General features: G+C 46.2%; 1 protein-coding gene across 1 annotated transcript; it reads right to left on the bottom strand.

Annotated features, from left to right (window-relative positions):
* On the bottom strand, positions 1,098-13,937 carry LOC110436241 (lactoylglutathione lyase). Its single transcript, XM_021462745.1, has 8 exons — positions 13,780-13,937; positions 13,545-13,679; positions 11,392-11,453; positions 2,551-2,611; positions 2,372-2,451; positions 2,210-2,280; positions 2,012-2,101; positions 1,098-1,490 (listed from the first exon to the last, which is right to left on the bottom strand). Exons 1-8 carry the CDS (start codon positions 13,864-13,866, stop codon positions 1,393-1,395), a joined length of 684 nt encoding a protein of 227 aa, XP_021318420.1. The 5' UTR covers positions 13,867-13,937; the 3' UTR covers positions 1,098-1,392.

The following is a 23,095-nucleotide window of genomic DNA, read 5'->3' as shown; positions in this document are numbered from 1 at the left end:
TTTAGAGCAGCCAAAGGTCCTGGCTAACAAATCAAGCCTTTCTTCAATTGGTAGCATCATTGACTTGCTGACTTGCTGTAATTCACCTTTAGGCCTATTGATTCAGAAAAGTTGTATAGCAAAGTTTTCACGAAGAATAATTGCCTAGGGTCCCTTTCCATGATGATCAGGGTGTCATCCACATATTGTACAATGGGGAAATCAGTGTCCATCTGCATTGGGATTGGTAGACTGAGTAAACCCATGTCCTTGGCTCTGTTGCCAAGGATTTGTAGAAAATCTGCAGTGAGAACAAACATCAAGGGAGAGAGAGGGTCTCTCTGTCTAACCCCCCTCCTACAATGAAACAACCATTTTAAAATTTGTGTATTGCTTTGTCACTCATCTAGTTTTGTAGCAGAATCAGCCCAATTATTTAACATAGTCATTTCATTATTGTCCCGTCTCCTAGCGATGGGCTTACTTGCTTGCAGCGTCATTATCATGCTAGGAATTGGTCATATCATTTTCACAGATCGGAATTGCTTATGTTCCAAATTATAAGACGTTTTGGTTTTTCTAGATACATTGCTTTTACTATGTATCTAGACATAATATATATCTAAACGCATGCAAAAACCACATATCTAAAAAAACCAAAACGTCTTGTAATCCAAAACAGAGAGTACTACATTCCAAATGTCAACTATGTTTGACTATCTTCATATGTGGAATTCTATCACTAGATGTAATAGCTTATGGGATTGCTACTTTTTAGGTTGTCATTTTTCATTGAGTGCCTAGGCCTTGGCCAGTGCACATAACTTTGTTGCAAGTGTCCATGGATTATGTTGCATTCAGAGATTAATGAACTACTATGTCGCGTAGTGTGTGCCGGGAGAATTTCCTGAGATTCACCCAGTGATGTGTCCCAAACTCCCAACAGAAATTTATCCTTCTCACAAGTTGAAAAATCAGTAATTGTCTCATGTAAACCATCCAGTGACTAAATAGCCAATGTGTGACCCAGCAGCTTTGGGTAACATCCCCAACAGAACCCCTGCTAACAAGTTACTTACAACCTGTATGCATTTTATTGAACATTTCACGGCTGCCTATATGCAAACAAGCAACAAAAACTTGAATTTATCTGAACTTATTTTATTTCCAACACTACTGTTCATTCCTCAACATAGTTCGTGCATAGTATATTATTAATGCAACAAGATACAAGGAGTAAGCAGATTCTAGCCCTTTATCCGAGTCCAGACTCCAGACACCCATATCAAAAGAAGCTCCTGATATGCCCAGAGTTGTATGTTCTTGTGCACCATACAAGGAAACTGTAGTTCACAATGACAGGTATAAAGAATCTGGACACAAAGCCTCCTTAAATATGTGAAGAACAGCACTTCATGATGCTGAAGAAGTCACCGTCCCAATGGTGTGGTCAAAGATTTCGATCCAGTAACCGTCAGGATCTTTGATGAAGGCGATGCCTTTGATTTTTCCTGCAGCCAAAGACCATCTGTCAAATCGCAGGGCAATGTGCTACAGAGATAAGAATGTAAAGGGGTGTCATGACCAGATTGAAGGTAATAGGCAGGTGATCAACCATAAGCCAAAGAGGTTAAGAGCATGTCGTTCTTCATGATTTTAAGAAAGCAAAGCTTTCAATGCTTACATAAGTTAATTGTTCGTGTTCCTATGCAACCATAGGCTTCACCATACTAACATAAACTGCAGAACTGGCCACTTCTCATTTTTCTTGTAGAGTTAGACAAAGGTTGGTAATGACTATCAAGATGGCCCCTACAGATGCATAAGGGTGGACAACACAAATATAAAGTTTGTATACTGCCAGAGTAAAGTTATGACTCAAATAAACACCACAGGTCACTATTTTGGACAATCTTATTGTACATCGGTCCTAGTCATATACCCAACTATACCATAACCCTGCAAATCTTACAGAAAGAAGCATTTAACTATTTTTCTTGTTTGAATAACACTACAAAGCAAATTAACTTACCATCATCAGGTTTCTTCACAAACTCAACCCCAAGACGTTCAAAGCGTTCACATGCCTTGTGGACATCATCCACAGTTACTCCTATATGACCTGTGATTCACAATTATATATATCTTAGAGCACCTAAACTATGACTATGATTTCAGAAACAGCAACTGTCAGTCATTTCAATTGAACATGGATGGTCCAAGCACATACCAAAACCACGAGGGTCTGAGTTCCCATTATGGTAACCTTTGAATTCAGGGTCATTTTCCGTGCCCCAGTTGCTACAGATACCAAGTGTTAATTCATTTGCTGGTGACAATTCAAGCTAATAAAGAAGGGCATCTCACAAAGATAAAGGGTAACAAGACGCACTGGGTGAGCTCAAGAGTAGCTTTTTGCCTAAAAGTCCATTCAGTCCGCTTGATATGATTGTCAGGGGCTGAGGTCACATCCTACAAGCTCACAGTAGATTAAAAATACTTAAGAATCAGGATTGTACAAATTCTATTTTCAGGTGATGCATAGTTTCACAAGTCCATAGAAACTTATACCTCGTAACCAAGAAAATACAAACTGAATTTCATCTCTTCAAAATCCAACCTTTTCAGCAACCTTGGGAAGAAAGTGCACATCATAAGACATGTAAATACCAGATACCTAGAAAACCTTTTGATCCCGAACACAAAACAATGACCAAACTACTTATTTTGGTGGTGATGACAATAGTAGTAATAAATTAGCAATGGTATCAACAGGAATCTGGAGCCACAAAAACTTCAACTATTCTCCAGTGTGTTCAGCATCAAAAGAAATCGTAATAGCCTGTGTAGACTAAGTTGCAGCTGTTTACAAAGCCAGATGTGACTATGTAGAGTTACAATCGGAGGTAGGTCAATTTTCATCTTTTTTTTGCCTTCAATTAGAATACAGAAGATCCAGAATGAATTATTCAAGTCATTGCAGAAAATAATTGACTCGTTCAGTGTACTGGTGCGAAATTACCCAATACAAAACACTGCAGTTGATAATACAACATGTTGAGAAATCTAGCATAATCAGAAAAAAAAAAACTCTCCCTTTGAGAAATCAACACAGGTCTCATTTGCCTACAGTTATAGGAAATAAATGTTTAGGTGTAGATCTAATATAAATATATGGTCTATTTGTTTAAAATGTGATCCTAAACTCTGCCATGAGAAACCAAAGCTAAAACAAACAGTGTGCTAGAATCAATTCACAGAATGCAGCTACCACTACCATTATAATCCACAATCTGGCATGTATGTGGATTCTGAGATATTACTTTTCTAAGATTTAGTTTCAAAATAGCAGTGTTACCAAGTCGCCCGACCAATCACAATTAGTGGTGATTAGTCAGGCTTATTGGTCTTCTTTCCTCAATTAGGCACAACGATTCGACTAGAATGACAAGAAATCAAGTCATCGATTAGTCACAAATAATTGGGCAATTTGGTGTTGGACGACTAGGTATGAGATTCAAACTGGCTGTAGCTGGTCACTTCACTAGAGCTTGTGCGCCACCTGCAGGTAGACAGGAGCTCGTGTGGCGCGGGATTTGTGGGAGACGCTCTTGCTGCTAGCCAGGATGCTGCATGGGGGAAGCTGCCAACTCTAGTCTCTCCACCTGTAGAGAAACACCGCACACCCTAATTAGGGGGGGTGACCTTCATTATATAGCCTAATAGGCTAGGGTTACAATGTACATGGGCCATAGGCCATACACGCCCAATGGGCTGTTATATTACATTCTAACACCCTCCCTCAGTCTAAGCGGGAGTGTCACGAACACAAAGACTGGACCTAAAATCAGTAAACACAAAGACTGGACCTAAAATCAGTAAACAACTGTACAGGTAACCCTTTGGTCATAATGTCCGCGAACTGATGAGACGAAGGGACATGGAGCACCCGGACCTGTCCCAAAGCCACCTTGTCACGGACGAAGTGAATGTCGATCTCAATGTGCTTCGTGCGACGATGATGAACTGGATTCTGAGTCATGTAGACAGCACTAACATTATCACAGTAGACGATCGTCGCCGAAGAGATGGGTGCATGAAGCTCCTGAAGCAGCCGACGAAGCCAACAAGTCTCAGCCACAGCGTGCGCAACCGCACGATACTCAGCCTCCGCACTCGAACGAGAAACCGTAGTTTGTCGCTTTGAGGACCAAGAGACCAAGTTGTCGCCGAGGAAGACGCAGTAGCCCGAAGTGGAACGCCGAGAATCCGGACAACCTGCCCAATCAGCATCGGAGTAGGCGGTCAAGGTGTCGAGGCCACCAACTCCGATGTGGAGACCGGTGGACAGCGTACCCTTCACATACCGCAGGACACGCTTGAGCATCGCCAGATGAGGCTTGCGCGGGTCGTGCATGAAGAGACACACCTGCTGGACAGCATAGGCAAGATCCGGGCGAGTAAGCGTGAGATACTGCAAAGCACCAGCAAGACTGCGGTACTGAGTAGCATCCGCCACCGGGGCGCCGTCTGTAGCGGAGAGCTTGGCCCGAGTGTCCACAGGAGTCGCTGTAGAGTGGCACTCGGCCATGCCAGCGCGCTGGAGGAGTTCCACAGCGTACTGGCGCTGCGAGAGAAAAAGCCCACCGGTGGTCCGCGTGACTGCGATCCCGAGGAAGTGATGCAGATCCCCGAGATCAGTCATGGCGAACTCAGAGTGGAGGAGCTCGGTGATGCGCCGTAGTAGCGCAGGCGACGAGGCTGTCAGGATGATGTCGTCGACGTAGAGCAGCAGATAGGCGGTGTCGGCACCCTCTTTGTATACAAAGAGAGAGCTGTCAGAGGTCGAAGCTGTGAAGCCAGACTGCTGGACGAAGCTGCCGAACCGCTGGTACCAGGCTCTGGGCGCCTGCTTGAGTCCGTACAGGGACTTTTGCAGGAGGCAGACATGATCTGGAGCAGCCGAGTCGATGAAACCAGGCGGCTGCTGGCAGTAGACAGTCTCATTCAGGTGGCCATGAAGAAAGGCGTTCTTCACGTCCAACTGATGAATGGGCCACGCAGCGGAGGCGGCGATGCTGAGGACGACGCGGATGGTGGCCGGCTTGACAACCGGGCTGAAAGTCTCGTCGTAGTCGATGCCGTGCTGCTGCGAGAAACCACGAACGACCCACCGGGCTTTATGACGGGCAAGGGAGCCATCAGCATGATACTTGTGCTTGAAGACCCACTTGCCGGTGATAACATTAGCCCGCGGTGGTCGAGGTACGAGGCGCCAGGTGCCATTATCCATGAGCGCCTTGTACTCTTCATGCATCGCAGCCCTCCAATTGGGGTCGGCCAGGGCGGCACGAGAGTTGGCGGGCAGCGGTGAAGCCGAGGATGACGACGTCGCAGCGAAGCCGTAGCGCTGAACAGGTGGTGGCAAAGACCCCGTCCGGGATCTGGTCGCCCGGGATGGAGGTACGTCCGCCGGCGGCGGCTCCGGAGGAGGCGCGGCAGGCATGATCGGTGCCGGTCGACGCGTGTAGACGCGAAGAGGGGGCTGCACAGGGGCCGCTGGTGCAGCAGCGCCTGGAGCAGCCGGTGCAGCAGCAGCAGGTGGTGCTGCCGCGGCTGGAGCAGCAGCGCCGGGTGGAACAGCAGCCGCAGCAGGGGCAGAAGCAGCCTGCTGGAGTGCTGCAGGGCCGGCTGGGACAGCCTGCTGAAGTCCTGCTGCAACCTGGGGCAGCCGGCCATGCCACAGAATGGCAGGGTCGAAACTGATGGGGTCGCCGGCGTCCTCCACAGCCGGCGTGCGCCTAACGTCCGAGATGGACGGAGGAGGCGCTGGAAGTATATCCTGTAACAGAAAATCAAATGAATCCGGATGGGGCTTGGAGGCCGCAAACGGAAAGTGAGTCTCATCAAAAACGACGTGTCGCGAGATAATAATCTTGCGGGAGGAAAGGTCAAGACAGCGGTATCCCTTCTGCGAAGGAGGGTAACCGAGAAAGACACACGCCGTAGAGCGAGGAGATAATTTGTGGCGAGTCGTGGCACTGAGGTTGGGATAGCACAAACAGCCGAAAACACGAAGTGATGAGTAATCGGGCATCTTGTGAAAAAGGAGATGATAGGGTATACTGTTATTTATGGACGAGGATGGACGCCGGTTGATCAAAAACACGGCGGTGGAGAGAGCTTCAACCCAATAGGAAGAAGGCATCGCAGCGTGAATCAGAAGCGTGCGGACTGCATTGTTCAGGGTGCGTAGCATCCGCTCAGCCTTGCCGTTTTGAGCAGATGTGTGCGGGCACGAAGTGCGGAGGAGTGTGCCACGGCTAGCCAGGAAGGTAGCAGTGGCGGTGTTGATGAACTCGGTGCCGTTATCTGCCTGAAAACAGCGCACAGGAAGACTAAACTGTGTGTGAGCGTAAGCAACAAACTGAACAATATGACCATGAACTTCAGATTTGTGGCGAAGTGGAAAAATCCAACAATAATGTGTATAATCATCGACCATCACAAGATAATATTTATAGCCTGAAATACTCGAAACTGGAGAGGTCCAGACATCACAATGAACAAGTGCAAAAGGTACTGATGTGCTAGAAACTGAACTAGTAAAGGGCAGCCTAGCGTGTTTGCCTAGCTGGCAGGCATGACAAATGCGGCGGGCTGCTTTATTACAATGAATAGCTGATAGCTTATGTAGGGTGCTGACGACGGCGGGTGCAGGATGACCAAGACGGGAGTGCCAAAGTTCCGGGGAGACTACGGCGACATGACAGCGAGACGGCATGTGATGTGGTATGGTGTAGAGATCCCCGTTGCTATTGCACCGAAGAAGGACCATCTTGGTCTGGAGATCCTTCACAGAAAAACCAGAGGCGTCAAACTCAATAGAACAGTTATTGTCGCGAGTAAGCTGTCGAACAGATAACAGATTACGAGAAAGCTGTGGAGCGACAAGAACATTATCAAGATGAAAGGAGCGATCAGCTAGCTGTAAACGAGAAGTGCCACGACTAAGAACAGGAATGGATTGCCCATTACCGACCATAATGGAGGACGGTGGTGATGGGAGACGGGAGAGAAGTATACCGTCATTTGAGGACATGTGGGATGTCGCTCCGCTGTCCATTACCCAAGGAGGAGACCCCTGAACCGCCATCTGGTTGAGGGCGGCAATCAGTCCCGCCGAGTCCCAGCTGCCCGGAGGCCCGTACGCCGGGGGACCGCCGGCAGTGGAGAACTGTGGCGGCGCGAAGGCGGTGTGTGCCTGCGGAGGAGGCACAGGCGGCGCACCCCACTGCTGCTGCTGCTGGGGGGGCCACGGAGCAGCCCAAGGGCTGTAGCACACCCAGGGGCCGGCTTGCTGACGCCCGCCGAAGTTGCCGCCTTGCTGCTGGTTGCGGCCACCGCCGCCGTTGCCACCTTGCTGCTGGTAGCGCCCACCACCGCCACTGCCACTGCCACCGTTGCCACCACCGTTGCCACCACGGCTGCCCTTGCCCTTGCCACCCTTGCCCTTGCCACCGCCCCCACGATTGGTGGACGCAGGAGGGGTGGACTGGCAGGACTGCGATGGGCAGGCTGAGGTGGTGGAAGCAGCCAGAGCTGAGGCCGAGGCCGCCTTGCCCTCGGTGCCAAGGCGGAGTTCCTTGACGCGAAGCATGTTGGTGGCAGCCTTGAAGTCGGGAAGCGGCGACGTGTTGGAGATGATGTCAGCGGTGTTGGCGAAGCGGGGGTTAAGGCCACGCAGAAGGTTGAGCACCAGTTGCGCAGGAGAGACGGTGTGACCGACCTCCCGGAGGGCATCGGCGGTGCGCTTCATCTGCTGGGCGTAGACGTCGATGGAGAGATCGCCCTGGAGCAGGTTGTGGAACTCCTGCTCGAGGACGACAGCGCGGGACTCCTTGTTCGCCTGGAACAGGGCCTCGATAGAAACCCACAGAGCGCGCGCATCCTGGTCGGGTTCCATGGCGAGGTCGAGGACGGCGTCGTCGACGGAGCCGTACATCCAGCCGCGGATGCAGGCGTCAGGCTGAGACCACAGGGGGTCAGCCGGGCGCGCGGCCGCTGTGCCGTCGATGTGGCCGAGCAGACCGTACTTGCCGCAGAGGGCAGTGAAGAAGGCCTTCCACTTGGAGTAGTTTGGGCGCTCGAGGCTGAGCGCGATGGGAACGTGCTGCTTGACGTTGACGGAGGCGTAGGCGGCGAAGAGGGGGGCAGTGACAGAGTCCCCCATGGCGCCAGACGACTGGGCTCCGGGGATGGAGGAGGAACTCGACGACGACGACGTCATGGACGTAGTTGGAAGACGATCGCGCGCAGAAGCCGCGTGACGGATTGTCGCGCGAAGTCGGAGGTCCGCGAGCCGCGCAGGACGGACGGACGGAGTGTCGCGCGAAGTCGCAGGTCCGCGAGCCGCGCAGGACGGACGGACGGCGGTGCGCGGACGAAGGCGGGCGGGCCTGGGCGCGCTTCCGGGACGACGGCGGCGTACGCGACCCGCGCGGGATGGAGGCCGCGCGGCGTGGACGACGGCGGCGGACGCGACCCGCGCGGGATGGAGGCCGCGCGGCGTGGACGACGGCGGCGGACGCGATCCGCGCGTGCGAACCGGCGTGGACGACGGCGGCGGACGCGATCCGCGCGTGCGAACCGCGGAGACGCGATCCGTGCGCGGCCTGGAAGGCACGCGATCGGGCCTGGAAGGCACGCGATCGGTCCGCGACGGCGGACCTGGCGGCGGCGCGAAGAGGACGGTCCGCGACGGCGGACCTGGCGGCGGCGCGAGGAGGACGCCGCGGCCGATGGTGCGGTGGCGCGCGTTCTCAGAGAGAACGCACGGGTGGAGGAGAAGCGAAGCGGAAAATTAGAATCGGAATTAGGGATGATACCATGTAGAGAAACACCGCACACCCTAATTAGGGGGGGTGACCTTCATTATATAGCCTAATAGGCTAGGGTTACAATGTACATGGGCCATAGGCCATACACGCCCAATGGGCTGTTATATTACATTCTAACACCACCTCTCTTCCCTCCATCCACTGGTTTCTCTTCCCTGTATGCAGGCGGATTGAGGAGCTCCCATTGCCTCCTCTCTTCCCTTCACTCTCGAGATGGCAACGGGTACCCGAAACCCGATGGGTTTTTGCTTTATTGGGGCATGGGTCTGGGTCAAATTTCAAACCCATGGGTCTATTAATGGGACAAAACTCGAACCCATCAGGTCTGGCGGGTATGGGTCTGTTCCTATAGTACCCGAACCCGAGAACCCATGGGTTATTTTTACCCGCTCCACTCCAGTAAATAGGCCAGCCCATGTATGTTCCTCAGCCCACCATACAGCCTAGCCCAAGTCCCAGCAGTATAAAATACAGACTAACCTCAAACCCTAACCTAACACAATCCCCACCCCCAGCCCCCGCACATAAACTTGAGCCGCACATGGAGAAGTCGCGGTCTCACAGACTCACGTCTCCGTCACCAACGCACACGCACAGCACTCCAGATTCCAGAATCCACATCCTTCTCTTCTAGATAGTGTCTCACGCTCTCACTCTCCCAGCTCCACACTTTGCTCATGGCGTTGCTCTCCGGCTCCCAGGAAGATGGGTCATGGGTTTTATAATGGGTCCATTTGGTTTTCATGGGCATGGGTTTGGGGCAGTAAAACCCAGTGGGTTTGTGCCCATTGCCATCTTGACTTCACTCCATTCACCACTGGATTGAGGAGGTCACATCTCTGCTACAGCCTCAAACATAGTTTAGATCATGGGAGTACCAAGATGAGCTCCTCCATTTTCTTGCTCTATTTCTACTAGTAACTAGCAAGTTTGTCTTTGCTGTTTGATCCTCATCTTCTTGCTATGTGAAGATGACAGTAATGATTAAACTATACACCTCGCAATTCAGTGGTGCTTCATAATGGTCATCTATTCCATCAGACTTATCTAAAAGCAGTCACAGAGCTTTTCAAAATTCAGCTTTTTCGAAACAACAAATCCTATCAGGATTTCAGTACTCAAATATTTAATCATCCAACTCCAACCTGCATTACTCAACATAACCTCAGTTGCTAAAATTCTCAAAATGTATAAGTTTTATTATTTATTCACTTCTAATTATTTTGCTCGTGAAATTGCTAAGTTTGGAGTGTCTTCAGCATCATGTTCACATATGTGGTTCAGTGATGTGCTAGAGATAATTTAGGCACCAGAGATTTCGTGGCTACACCAAACTGAAGGAGTAAAGCTGCCAATCCAATAAAAATTATAGTTAATTTCGCCACTCAATTGCATTTTCCATTTACTTCATTTTACTGATTTGAATAATTCAATAGGAAGAGGCTAATAACTACCAAAAAGCATGCAACGAAGCAGCAACGAAAAAGGTAAACCAGCTGCAGCATTCACTTGACAATCAAGTTACTCCCTCCATTCCAAATTATAAGACGTTTTGCCTTTTCTAGATTCATAGCTTTTGCTACGCACCTAGATATAAATTGTGTCTAGAAACAGAGTGAAAACTATGTATCTAGGAATACCAAAACATCTTATAATTTGGAATAGAGGGAGTACCATTTAATTAAGGATTAGATCCAATCTTTTGTGATTGGTGTCTAACAATTAGCTTCGACTAGATAAAATAGCTAGCACTTGTGTATATCAGGAGAGGCAACATGCTGTCCGGAATTAAGTACAAATGAAACAATGCATGAAACAAATAATCACACCAACCCCAAAAATCTAGATCTATTCACTCCATTGCACCTCCTTCCTTCCAGCCATTATGTATGACCTCTTTCTAGTTTCTGCAGTCTGCGCTTTATCACCTGTTATGGACGAGGTGTATTTGGGATAACTAGGCCTTATGCTTTGCCAAGAGCTTGAAAGATTGAGGGAGACTAGAATTGTTTCTTCATAATTCATTGCTTGCTTTCCATTGTGCCCCATGGGCTGAATATAAAAGGTACATAGGACTAACACCTCTTGTGCCTAGACAATATGGTACTATTCCTATAGACAAATAACTAAGAGAGACACTAATTAACACTAATGGGCTTAAGGCCCAACTAGGACACTTGCGCCCTACGGCGCCCCTCTTTATGCCCATGACATCAACCCACCAAAAACAAGGTTCATGACATCACATCAGCTTTTGGACTACAGCCTTTTCTTATATTACTAAATGATAACATCAAATGATTTGCTGACATTACCCAGAAAGCAAATAAACAATAATGCAAGTAGTATCCTGCATGTATGGGGCAGGAAAGTTTGGCATTCATCATCAACACAACAGGCAACTAGGCAGGACACTTTAACACAATTGAGGGCAATTCAAAAGATGTGGACATTGCGTTTTTTTTCCAGCATGGGCATATTATTTGGAGGAAGAGAAAGAAATAAAACTCACGACATGCCCATCACACGTGAGTAGAAGTCAAGGCTCACTTTTGGGTCCTTCACACGTAACATCTGAAACAAAACAACAGAAATTTCCGTGACTATTACCTCCGCAAGTACAACAGCAGAAATGATTATAGTAATAAGCTGGCCCACCAATGGTTAATTCCAAAACCATGGAACAATTAGTTTAGCAAAGAAACAGGAATAGTAGCAATGCAAGCCCATTAAATATTTTAGAATCAAATTCTGATATTTAAGGGTCCATTTAGAATCAAATTCCTAAGCACCAATTCCTTGCAGAAATCGATATCCGTGTATATAGAACGATGATGATTTTGCCAGTGCAACATGAATTTGCCTATATGTGCTTAGTTATTTGTGATGTCTGGCACTTAATTTTTCTGTGGACATGCGATGCGTGCTACTTGTCATGCTCATAGTGCATGCTAACAATGACATGTTCAAAAACTGCTTACAAGGTGCTGAGGGCTCTCACACAAAGGTAGGGTTTAGGGAAGGGAATTTCTAGGCAGTCTTACCCTCAATTTATTTTGCAAGGAAGGCTGGACCTAACCTAGAACCTTGAGGACACAAGTGGAGAGCTTCTACCACTGCGCCAGGCCTACACTTCGAGAAATGACATGGTACTAAATTATGATTTTCACTCCAGTTTTAACATGTAACCAGTAGCTGCAGCATGTTCTTGCTAGAGCTGATTCAATCATGAATACCTCGAGGACACAAGTGGAGAGCTTCTACCACTGCGTCAGGCCTACACTTCTAGAAATGACATGGTACTAAATTATGATTTTCACTCCAGTTTTTACATGTAACCAGTAGCTGCAGCATGTTCTTGCTAGAGCTGATCCAATCATGAAATATAAATGCAAAAAGTGAAAAGGTTGTGAAATTGTGAATGCAAACAAACTGAATATATGTTTTCTGAATGTGAGTGTGTTTCCTCTGCTCACATGATTCTTTGAACATCTATAGTGCTGCATTCCCAGTACCTCTGCCATGGTGCTTTGCTGAAGAGCACTGCAGCACAACTGCATTATGAAACTGTCTGAATGTGTTTCTCACACAAGCCTACCCCCATGGTGCTTTGTTCTTGTGCTTCAGACAAAATTATTTACATCTGACCATTGAAATGTGAAAATGGCAGGTGCACTTGAAACGTTTTCAACCATAAACTATGATTTACGATATGATATTTAAGGACCAGATAAAACTTCAAGAAGTGTACCACAGAGATGGAGCTTGTGAATTTCTTCATGCGGAATCAAGCAACTATGGGCAGGATTTGTTGTCTTGCTCAACTTTGCCCACTAGTTTATCTTGGAAATGTTACGCAAGGCAAACCTTGCTAGGTGAGGGCGAGCAAGAGTATACAAAGGTGCTTCCTTCCCCTCTAACCTTGTTGGGCAAGGGCGAGCAAGAGAACCAAACATGCTCAATGTGACCAAAAGAGCTTGTTCATGTCCTCCTGCCTTAACCCCTTATGTTCTCTGAAAATGAGTGTTTTCAGATACGTGTGAATTTCTTTGAGGTTTGGTCATACATGCAGATATTGTTTTGATGACCCAATCAAAATCTGTAAATTTCTTTCTGCTTTTCCAACAGGCAACAGAACAATGGAAAGCAATTGTGTGTTAATGCAGTGATGTCCAGAATCTGTAAATTTCTTTCTGCTTTTCCAACAGAACAATCGAAAGCAATTGTGTGTTAATGCAGTGATGTCCAGCTCTCCTACAAGTTCGAGGGAAAAAAATGGAAAACTGAGCTTCCAGGGTGAATCAGGATATAGAGCTCTCAGTCCTGCCTTACAAGCTCTTGTAACAAAGTAAGCTCAGAGTTGGATCTGATTCAGAATTGAGATATCCAAATTTTTTGATAGGTATAATTAAAATGCATTGTTATGTTACATCAGATACATTTTTTTCCTTGTATTCCGCAGAACATGAGCAGCAGCGAATTTGGATTGGGGTGGGAGGCAAATAGCCAAATATGATATAGAACACAGCTGCTTATCGAGTGCACCAGGACTACTTATGTCAAATCCACACATCGAGCACCAAAACTGGAAATCCGAGCTGAATAGCACGCACAAGTGCTTGATGAACACCTCGGTGAAATAGACAGGACTAAAGCTGGGGTTACCGTTTGCTGCAAGAAGTAGCCCTTGGTGGCGGGGTCGACCTCGGTTTGGAGCCCCGGGTTATTCGCTGGCGCCTCCTTTGGCCCTGAGAAAGTCGACATGGCGGCGGGCGAGAACCGGCGAACCCGGTCGAACCTCTGCGAAATCAAGAAAATATCCCAACGGGGAATGGTGAGTGAAACCTGAGCGAAGTCTCCGCAATCATCAATCCAAATCCTCCAGTACGGAACACGGAACCTTGAAGTGCGACGAGGAGATGTGCGACGCGCAGGGAAGGCGGCGGAAGAGCGCGCAGGACGGGGACAGGAGAGAGGCAGCGGCCATGGCTACAGCGCCAGGGTTTATAAAATGAGAGAATGCTAGCTGCCGGTTGATCTGTACGGCTTCTGGGTCCTTCGGTCTACTCCCTCCGTGCCACAAATAAATACATTTTTTATGGCTACAATTCGACTATTTTTTTTATTTAAATTTTTTGTATAAATAATAAAATAAATAAATTATTATAAAAATATAACTAACAACAAAATAAGTCATAAAAAATAAATAATATTTATTAGTTTTTTTAATAAGACAAACGGTCAAATATGAATCATAGAAGTCAAAGAAATACAATTATTTATAGCACAGAGGGAGTAGGCATTATTTTCTTCAAATTTTCTAGTGCCACCAAATAAAAAAAAATGCTTATCACAAGCTCTAGCACTTGACCCGGCCGGACCACTTGTCGCCCTTCGCGTCTCGCTCTACAATAGTTGCTCTTCACGATCCCCGCGGGGTGAGCACAGTACCCCTCACAAATCCTCCTCTGGAGCACCGCACAATCTTCTCGCGTGCTTCAAACGGAGTCACAAACCACCCAACCATCTAGGTGATAGCAATCACCAAGAGTAACAAGAAATCCTCAATCACAAAGATTTTCTAGTACCACCAAATGCAAATCCCGAATGCACACACTAGGCTCTCACTCCCTCACTCGAAATAGCACCAAGCATCAGAGGGAGAGGAAGGAAAAATGGTGGATCTTTAACCTCTCATCCACACCACAAAGGGTTCTCAATCTCTCTACTCAAATCCATGAGAGAGAGAAGAGATGAGGAACCCTCACTGCTTGCTCTCCATTGTGTGAAAAATAATAGGAGAGCTCTCTCTTATGTGTTCCCGAGAGTTACAGAAGGGAAAGGAAACGCTCGGTCTAAAATACTTGGCCAGCCACCTCTCCAACAGGCAAACAATAGTGCCGTTTGCCACAACGGACAACATAGACACTGAGTGGCCCTCTGCATTCTCTCAGCATTGGGCTCCACCAAATAAATGAGTGAGCAGCAAAGAGCTACAACTTCCCAGCAGTTCACACGCATGCACTCTTGCCAAACTCCTTTCTGAAGGATGAGCAGCACCTCAAAATAATTAAGTACCTCCTTGTATTTGAGTGGATCCCATGCTATAAATAGCAAAGGTCAATGACTGTCTCCTTTTCTTAAAGTGTGTTCACACATGCATGCAAGCATACAAAACACCACTCTCTTTCTCTCTCTCATTTATTGTGACAAGAGCTCCCACAATATGCAACCTATGCAAACATGGTCCCTTGTCTTTTCCTTCTTACGCACGAGACAGACAGCGAGCAGCAGTTGTAAATTTTTTTCAACTGATTCTAACTAGCTGCAACTACTTTCAGCTTTCTTTCTCCTGCTTGCTGTTGGACTGCACACTAGATTTAACTGGTTGCGACTGCTTCCAGTTACCTGCAATCATATTCATTTGCTTGTTGTTGAGCTGTGCACTAATTTTAACTGATTTGTACTGGTCGCAACTGCTTCCAGCTTCTTGCAAAAGCCTTCACTTGTTTGCTGTTAAACTGCGCACTGGTTTTAACTAGTTGCGGCTGGTTATGACTGCTTCCAGCTTCTTACAATTTTCTTCACATGCTTGCTGTTGTAGCTCCTTCTAACAGATTTCAACTCATTGCGACTTGAGAAATTTCAGCCTCATTATAAGCCTTTTCAAGTAGCTAACTTCACCAAAAATATTGCAAAATAAATTGGACACTTAAGTTAGCTTTTCATAAATATTTTTCCACGGCTTTCTCATGCATCTCACCACGTCATTGAGCGCTAGGTATATGCAAATGAGACTCACACTTAGAGGCACTAGATAACCATTGCGATTAAAGGTTTCTCCTCTTTATAGTACGGTTATCAATCCTAAATCCAGTCAAGCACTTCTCTACTCAACTTAGACCGGTGAAATGAAATGCCCTATACGTTATACCTTTGCCTTGCGCATTCTATCCCATTTTCTTCGATGTTGATACAACACATGCACCAATCAATCACAAATAATATGATCCACTTTATATCATCACGTGACTATATTGGTTCATCTATCTTGACCTCACTTGCTCTTCACTGTTGCCTTGGTCCATCGACGCCAAGTCTTGCTCAAGCTTCACCGTCACACGCGGTCCCTCACTTCAAAGCCTCCGACTTGCCCTTCACACTTGCAACCAATCCATCGAGCCAAACCTCATCTTGATCTTCTCCACCTTAGTTGAAAGCCCAAGTTTGGTTTTGTAATTAATGACACCAAGTTGCTAATGCCTTGTGTTTAAGTGATTTGAGTTAGGCATAGCAACACATGTGATGAAGGTGCATGGTGGCATGGAGAGGTGGCCACATGACTACAAAGAGATGAAGCTTGATGTGGAGATCATGTTGATAGACGAGGAGCAAAGTTATCAAGGCAAAGGTATAAACATAGGGTTTCACTTTTGCCGGTCTAAGATGAGTAGAGAAGTGATTGACCGGGTTTAGAATAGATAGCCGACTATCAAGAGGGGAAATCACGGTTATCTCTCGAATCAAGTTCTACTAGGTCCACATCTTGAGCAATATGCATTAGGATCTAGTAAAGTGCTAACTTAACTCCTTTGAAAAATGTTTGTGAAAAGCTAACACACATGCATTTTGGTTGTGGACACTTGTTGGTGTTAGCACTTTTACAAAGGAGGTGGAGTTCCTAGGGTTGAGAGAGGTGTGGGTTCCTCTCAGCGGGATTCGATGCTTTTGAGAAAACTAAGTGTATATTGTCTATTGCGCCGGTGGGAAATTTGGAGAAGTCGCAGGAGTGTTTTCTCACTGAGAAACACACACCGGACGCTGAGTGCAGAGGCACCGGACGCTGGCCTCAGAGTCCGGTGTGCTTGACCCTGCTAGGGTTGAGCACCGGACGCTCTCTGAGTGCGTCCGGTGGTGTGCGTCCGGTGTGAGGAGGTTTTGAAACCCTCTCTACGCTTTAGTCCGGTGAGCACCGGACGCTACCGGTGCTTAGCGTCCGGTGACCCTGCAGGTTTGCGGAACTCTCTGCGCATGAGTCCGGTGTGGACTTGCAGAGCGTCCGGTGTGTTGCAGGTAGCCGTTAGAAACTGACATGCGGGATTCAAGAAGGATACGTGGCCTACCCCTGAGCACCGGACGCTAGGGGTCGAGCGTCCGGTGATCACTTAGTAGCGTCCGGTGCCCCCGTTTTTAGCCCAGTGAAAACAGCCAACGGCTAGTTCTTTGAGGGGGCTTATAAATAGTTGGTGGCCGGCTTTGGGAGGTTCTCTCTTGCACATTTGATTACTTGAGACATATATTGAGCTAGAGAACACTCCCTCCACTCATCTCCTTGCTTGCTTGCTAATCTTTGAGAGATTGAGTGAGATTCAAGTGCATTGCTTTGAGAGTTGCATTTAGTGGCACTTGATTCTTGAGTTTGCTACGGATTTCTCGTTACTCTTAGGTGTTTCCCGACGCCCTAGACGGCTTGGAGTAGCGGTGGTGTTGAGCTCGTGATTGGAGATTGTTTCGAGCCTCACCAAGTGATTTGTGAGGGGTTCTTGAGCCTTCCCCGCGGGAGATCGCAATTGGCTACTCTAGTGGATTGCTCGTGGCTTGGAGGATCCCCATCTTGTGAGTGGATGTGCGGCACCCGCTGAGGGTTTGGCTTTGGATTGCCAATTAGCTCGTGATCCATCAAGTGGGTGTATCGCCACAACGAGGAGTAGCTTGTCGGGAAGCAAGTGAACCTCAGTAAAAAATCTTATCATCTCTTGCCGAGGTCTCTCTTGTGATTGTGTACGTGATTGATTGGATATATCTCATCCCTACAACGTCGGTATAACAATCATTCTCCTCTCTTTACATACTTGCCTACCTTGTTAGTTTAGCTTGTGTAGCTTAGTTCTTGCTAGTATAGAGTTGTTGTGTAGCCTTCTCTAGTTGTTGTGTTTTAGTGTTTAGCCTTCTTGATAGACTTGTATAGGTGGCTTGCATAGCTTAGTTGTGCTAGTGCTAGAATAGCTTCGCCTTTTGTCTTACTAATCAACTTGTCTAGTTAAAGTTTGTAGAAAATTTAAATAGGCTATTCACCCTCCTCTAGCCATTTGGACCTTTCATCAGTCACATGACTCCATGTCATGTTTCATATGCAATGAGCTCCTCCATCATCACACATTCACCTGTGGACTAATCTTCTATGCATCTCACATAAACACTATTAGTCCACCTAAGTTGTCATTCAATTACCAAAACCAAACAAGGACCTTTTCAGAGGATATGACCACGATTGCTAGCTAGCCAAGCCGATTAGCCGAGGGAATGAGTCAGCAACCGGTCGATTAGAAATCCATGCGTCGTCATCTCTATGGATGTTCGCACGGGAACACATACGGTCCATCTATATACAATTTTTTTCTCATTTTAGTTGCCTCACATGTAGGTAAGCCACGGTAAGTAGTTTAGGTGATGTGCTCGGGACTATGCTCCCATTTTTAATTGTCTCACATATAAATAAGCTCTAATAGTTAGAGTAATATGATCGTCATGTATAAAGTCTTGTTATGACTTTGTGTACCTCTTAGCATATGAGTTGTAGACGTAGCTTATACACTAGTGGTGTGTGCGTGTGTGCAATATTAAGACAACTTCCATGTAAAATCTTCTTTGCACTGCAAATTTACTATAGTAACAAAAGATGTTATGCGTGCAGTGTGGTTCTCACGAGATATTTGGATGCTAGCCATCGGTAGCCATGCTGCATGTGAGGCAACTAAGGCTTTCCACAACATGCGCTTGAGTGGTTCCCAAAAGAAGAGAGAGAAGACTCTAACGTCACTATCTATATTGCAAGTGTAGCTAACTTCAAAAAAATAGAGCGCGACGCAACTACTTGATGCGGTGCCAAGTTCTTTAAAAAATTATTTTATTGCTTTGGCTCCTCACCTAGGATGACTGCTCGTCACCGTGGTGCTCATCGATGACGAGCAAAATATTTTGGGTGGGTCCTAGGAAGAGTTAGATAGTGTCGTGCCCGATATTTAGAACATTGCAACACTTTTAGGCTTCAATGTCCGTCCCTGTATATGGGGCCCAATATTTTCTTTTAAGCATCACTGCATTGTGGAAGGCCTAAGGCCTTGTTTAGATTCAACTTTTTTTTGGATTTGGACATTATAGTACTTTCGTTTGTATTTGATAATTATTGTCTAACTATAGACTAATTAGGTTCAAAAGATTCATCTCGCAAATTACAGACAAACTGTACAATTAATTAATTTTTTTATATATATATTTAATGCTCTATACATGTGCCTTAAAAAAATTTAGATTTTAGGAGCAACTAAACATGGCCTAAACAACCCCTCGATATATAGGATCCACTACTACTAGAGCTGGTAGAAAAACAATGAAAAACTCTCTTTCTACATATCTGGTTTAGCTTTCTAGAGTAGTATGGTTTGACTCATCTACAACATGTGATTTTCAATCTGATTAATTAATACGATTAATTAATACGGTTTGATCGCTTCAGTGTACATGGTTTCATTTTTTTACTCCATGGTTCGATTTCATGATATGATATATATGAAGGTGCTCTTAGCGTGTAAGTTCACATACTACCTCTTATATGCGATTTTTTTTGCAACACCCTTGTATGCGATTTCATGATACACGTGAGGTGCTCTTAGGCCTTATTTGGGGCTTGCTTGGTTCTATTGCTAAATTTTAGCTAGCTAAAATTATTTTAGCTACTTTTGGGTGACTAATAAAACTAAACTATTTTAGCTTTTTTTAGTCAATGTATTTAGAACTTTAGTTACTAAAGTGACTAAAATTTAGCTAGCTAAAATTTAGATGGTGGAACCAAACATGACCTTAGTTTGCAAATTTTTTGGATTTAATTACTGTAACTTTTTTTGTTATATTTAATAATTATTGTTCACTTATAATTATAAGATAATTAAGTTTAAAAATTCATCTCGTAAATTATAGATAAACTGTATAATTATTTTATTTTTATCTATATTTAATGCTTGTGAGGGGAAAATTTTTAGGATTTTGGACGTAAGAGCATCTCCAATGTTTTGCCAAATTGCACTTGTCAAATCATGTGTTTTGGTAAGTGGCTAAAATAAATGGCAAGTAAAATAATCTTGTGTCTCCAATGATTTGGCATTTGGGCTTGGTAAAATAGAAAAGGAGGCCCACATCCTTCAACTGTTCAACTCTCTTCGTATGCTCGGCGCCGAGATCTCATAGCCGCCGTGCGTCGCTGCTTCATCGCGGCGATCTCCATCTGCTGGCCTGTCACCGTCGCCTGGCCAGGCCAGAAGCAAGCGTGGCCTAGGCCAGGTCCAGGAGCATCTACGCCGACGAGAATGCCGAGCGACCCAAGGAAGCAGAGCAGACAGCAGAAGAGGATACCCACCAGCGAGAAGTGTTACGAGTGGAATGCCAAAGTACGAGAACAGAGAGACGGTGTTTCTTTATTCATTGATCACGGGTATTTATACAAGTCGGGGGGAGATGAAACTCTCGCCCCAAGTAAACTCGAGCCCACGATGAGTCGTGGGTGATATCACGGAGGTTGAACCGGTCTCCACGGGTACGTACGTAGTCGTGGGTGATATCCCGTAGGCGGTTGTGGGGGACGTCGTAGTTAGGATAGGATTCCTCGTAAGTGGATCCGAGGAGATGAGATCACCCCGGTAAAATATCCGTAACACTCCCCCTTGATCGTATCACTTGTTGAGATCAATGAATCGTATTGCTCCTCCAAAAATTCCTGTAGGATAAAAATGAGGAAAAATACGTGTATATATGTGCTATAGTAAAACTCCTTAAAACCGCTTGGGAAAAGAAGGAGAAAGTTATAGCACTTAATGATTACCTCATTGTAAACTAATATGAAAAAACCTTTGCAGGAGAAAACTCATGTTGTAGTTTAGAGGACAATATGTGTCTTTGATACCCCTTTAAAAACCCCTGTGGGGAAAACATGGAATATGACACTCTTGTGCTAATATTATCTCATTAAAAACTCCTTATGAGAAACCTTGTGAGGAAAAACTCATAGAGAGAAAAGAGTATAATATGATGGTGTAGACAGACCAATGTCTAGGAGATTTCTCCCCCTGAACTTTGCAAATCCCTAAGTCGTCGCATACCAATTCCTTTGACGCATTTTTCAAATGAGGAAGCTGGTAGGGACTTAGTGAATAGATCAGCGAGATTGTCGCATGATTTGGTTTTCAAGATATCAATCTCTCCTTTTTGTTGTAATTCATGAGGATAGAACAACTTTGGAGAGAACAACTTTGGAGGATCCAGTACCTCATTGGGAGATACTCCCGTCAATCCATCTCTAAAGATGATTGTTCTCAATGTCTTGAACCTCTTGGGCAAGCACATCAAGAACTTGTGAATGAAGTCCTCATCTTTTACTTTCTCACCAAGTCCCTTGAGATCATTGATGATGACTTGGAGCCTATAGAACATCTCCGGTATGGACTCATCATCCTTCATCTTGAAGTTGGATAGCTTGTCCTTGAGCATATACAATTTTGCACTTTTTACCGTTGTAGTGCCCTCATATGTTTCTTCTAGTCTTGTCCACACTTCACTAGCCTTCTCAAGATCTTTGACTTGTTCAAACACCTTTGAATCAATGCCATTATAGATTGTGTTGAGAGCCATAGTATTGCATTGCTTGTTGGCTCTCTCATTGTCGGTGGGGTTAGCGGGATCAAGAATCACAAAGTCATTTTCGGTGACTTCCCACACTCTATCATTTATTGATCCAAGGTACATCTTCATTTTTCTCTTCCAATAGTCAAATGAACTTGTGCCATCAAAGAATGGTGGTTTGCCCCCAACATGGTTGAACACTATTTGAGCCATAATTTGAGCACTGAGGTTGTTAAGCCTTCACAAACGGTGACCACGGCTCTGATACCACTTGAAAGGTCCTAATATGGCTAGAGGGGGGTGAATAGCCTATTTAAAAATTCTACAAACTCACTAGAGCAAGAGGTTAGTAAATAACAAAGCGAAGCTTTTTGCTATAGCTCTAATGGGGTGTTTGCAAGCCACCTATCCAACAATTCTAGTTGATATAATCACTAGGCACACAAGAGCTATGTCACTACTTACACTAGAAAGCTACCTAAAGTTTCTATACAAGTAAGTAAGCTACTCTAGTTTGCGAGAATGTAAGGAGATGGTTTGAACTTTATATCACCGCGTAGAGGAGATGAACCAATCAATAATATAAAGTCCAATCACCGGGAGAAATCCAATGAACAAACACAATGGAGACAAGCAATTTTTCTCCCGAGGTTCACGTGCTTGCCGGCACGCTACGTCCCCGTTGTGTCGACCAACACTTGGTGGTTCGGTGGCTAAGAGGTGTAGCACGAACCTTGTCCTCACTAGGACACCACAAGAACCTACCCACAAGTGAGGTAGCTCAATGACACGAGCAATCCACTAATCTTGCCTTTGGCACTCCGCCGAGGTAGGCACAAACCTCTCACAATCACCGGGAGATGGCCACGAACAATCACCAACTCGTGCCAAAGCTCCTTCGCAGCTCCAAGCCGTCTAGGTGGTGGCAACCACTAAGAGTAACAAGCAAACCCGCTGCTCAACGATCACTAGTGCCACTAGATGCTCAAACTCTAAGCAAATGCAACTAGGATCTCTCCCAATCTCACTTTGGATGAACAAATCTTGAACAAGGTGAGTGGGATGTGTGGGAGTATGCTCACAAGGTGTATCAACAAGTTAGAGAGTCAAGAGAGTGAGCAAGAACCGGCCAAGGCCTATAAATAGAAGTCCCAAGCTTCAACTAGCCGTTGGTAGGAAATCCCACTGTCTGCGTTCACACCGGACGCGTCCTAGTTCACACCGGACGCGTCCGGTATGAGCCAGACCAACGTCCGGTGCTCCTAACCGTTAGAAAAGTAGTCGTTGCCTCTAACACTGACAAGGCACCGGACGCTCACTTTTGAAATACCGGACGCATCCTAGTTCACACCGGATGCGTCCGGTGTGCACCGGACCCAAACTCAGAGAGCGTCGCAAACTTGAGCCAACACCGGTCGCCACACCGGACGCACACACCGGACGATCCGGTGTGCACCGGACTCACACCCAGAGAGCTCTGCAAGAGGAGTTTGCACCGGACGCCAACTCAGACGCGTCCTAGTTCACACCGGACGCGTCCGGTG

The sequence above is a fragment of the Sorghum bicolor genome, chromosome 6 (assembly GCF_000003195.3).
Source record: "Sorghum bicolor cultivar BTx623 chromosome 6, Sorghum_bicolor_NCBIv3, whole genome shotgun sequence".
Lineage (NCBI taxonomy): Eukaryota > Viridiplantae > Streptophyta > Magnoliopsida > Poales > Poaceae > Sorghum > Sorghum bicolor.
The sequence above is the reverse complement of the archived record's forward strand: the minus strand, read 5'-3'. Positions and strand labels throughout refer to the sequence as shown.

Excerpts from the sequence above, each read along its gene's own strand:
- LOC110436241 (XM_021462745.1), bottom strand. The coding sequence starts at position 13,866 with ATGGCCGCTGCCTCTCTCCTGTCCCCGTCCTGCGCGCTCTTCCGCCGC. Across the intron at positions 2,452-2,550 it reads TGTATTTTCTTGGTTACGAG|GATGTGACCTCAGCCCCTGA; the intron begins GTATAAGTTTCT and ends GTGAGCTTGTAG. Across the intron at positions 2,102-2,209 it reads CTCAGACCCTCGTGGTTTTG|GTCATATAGGAGTAACTGTG; the intron begins GTATGTGCTTGG and ends TGTGAATCACAG.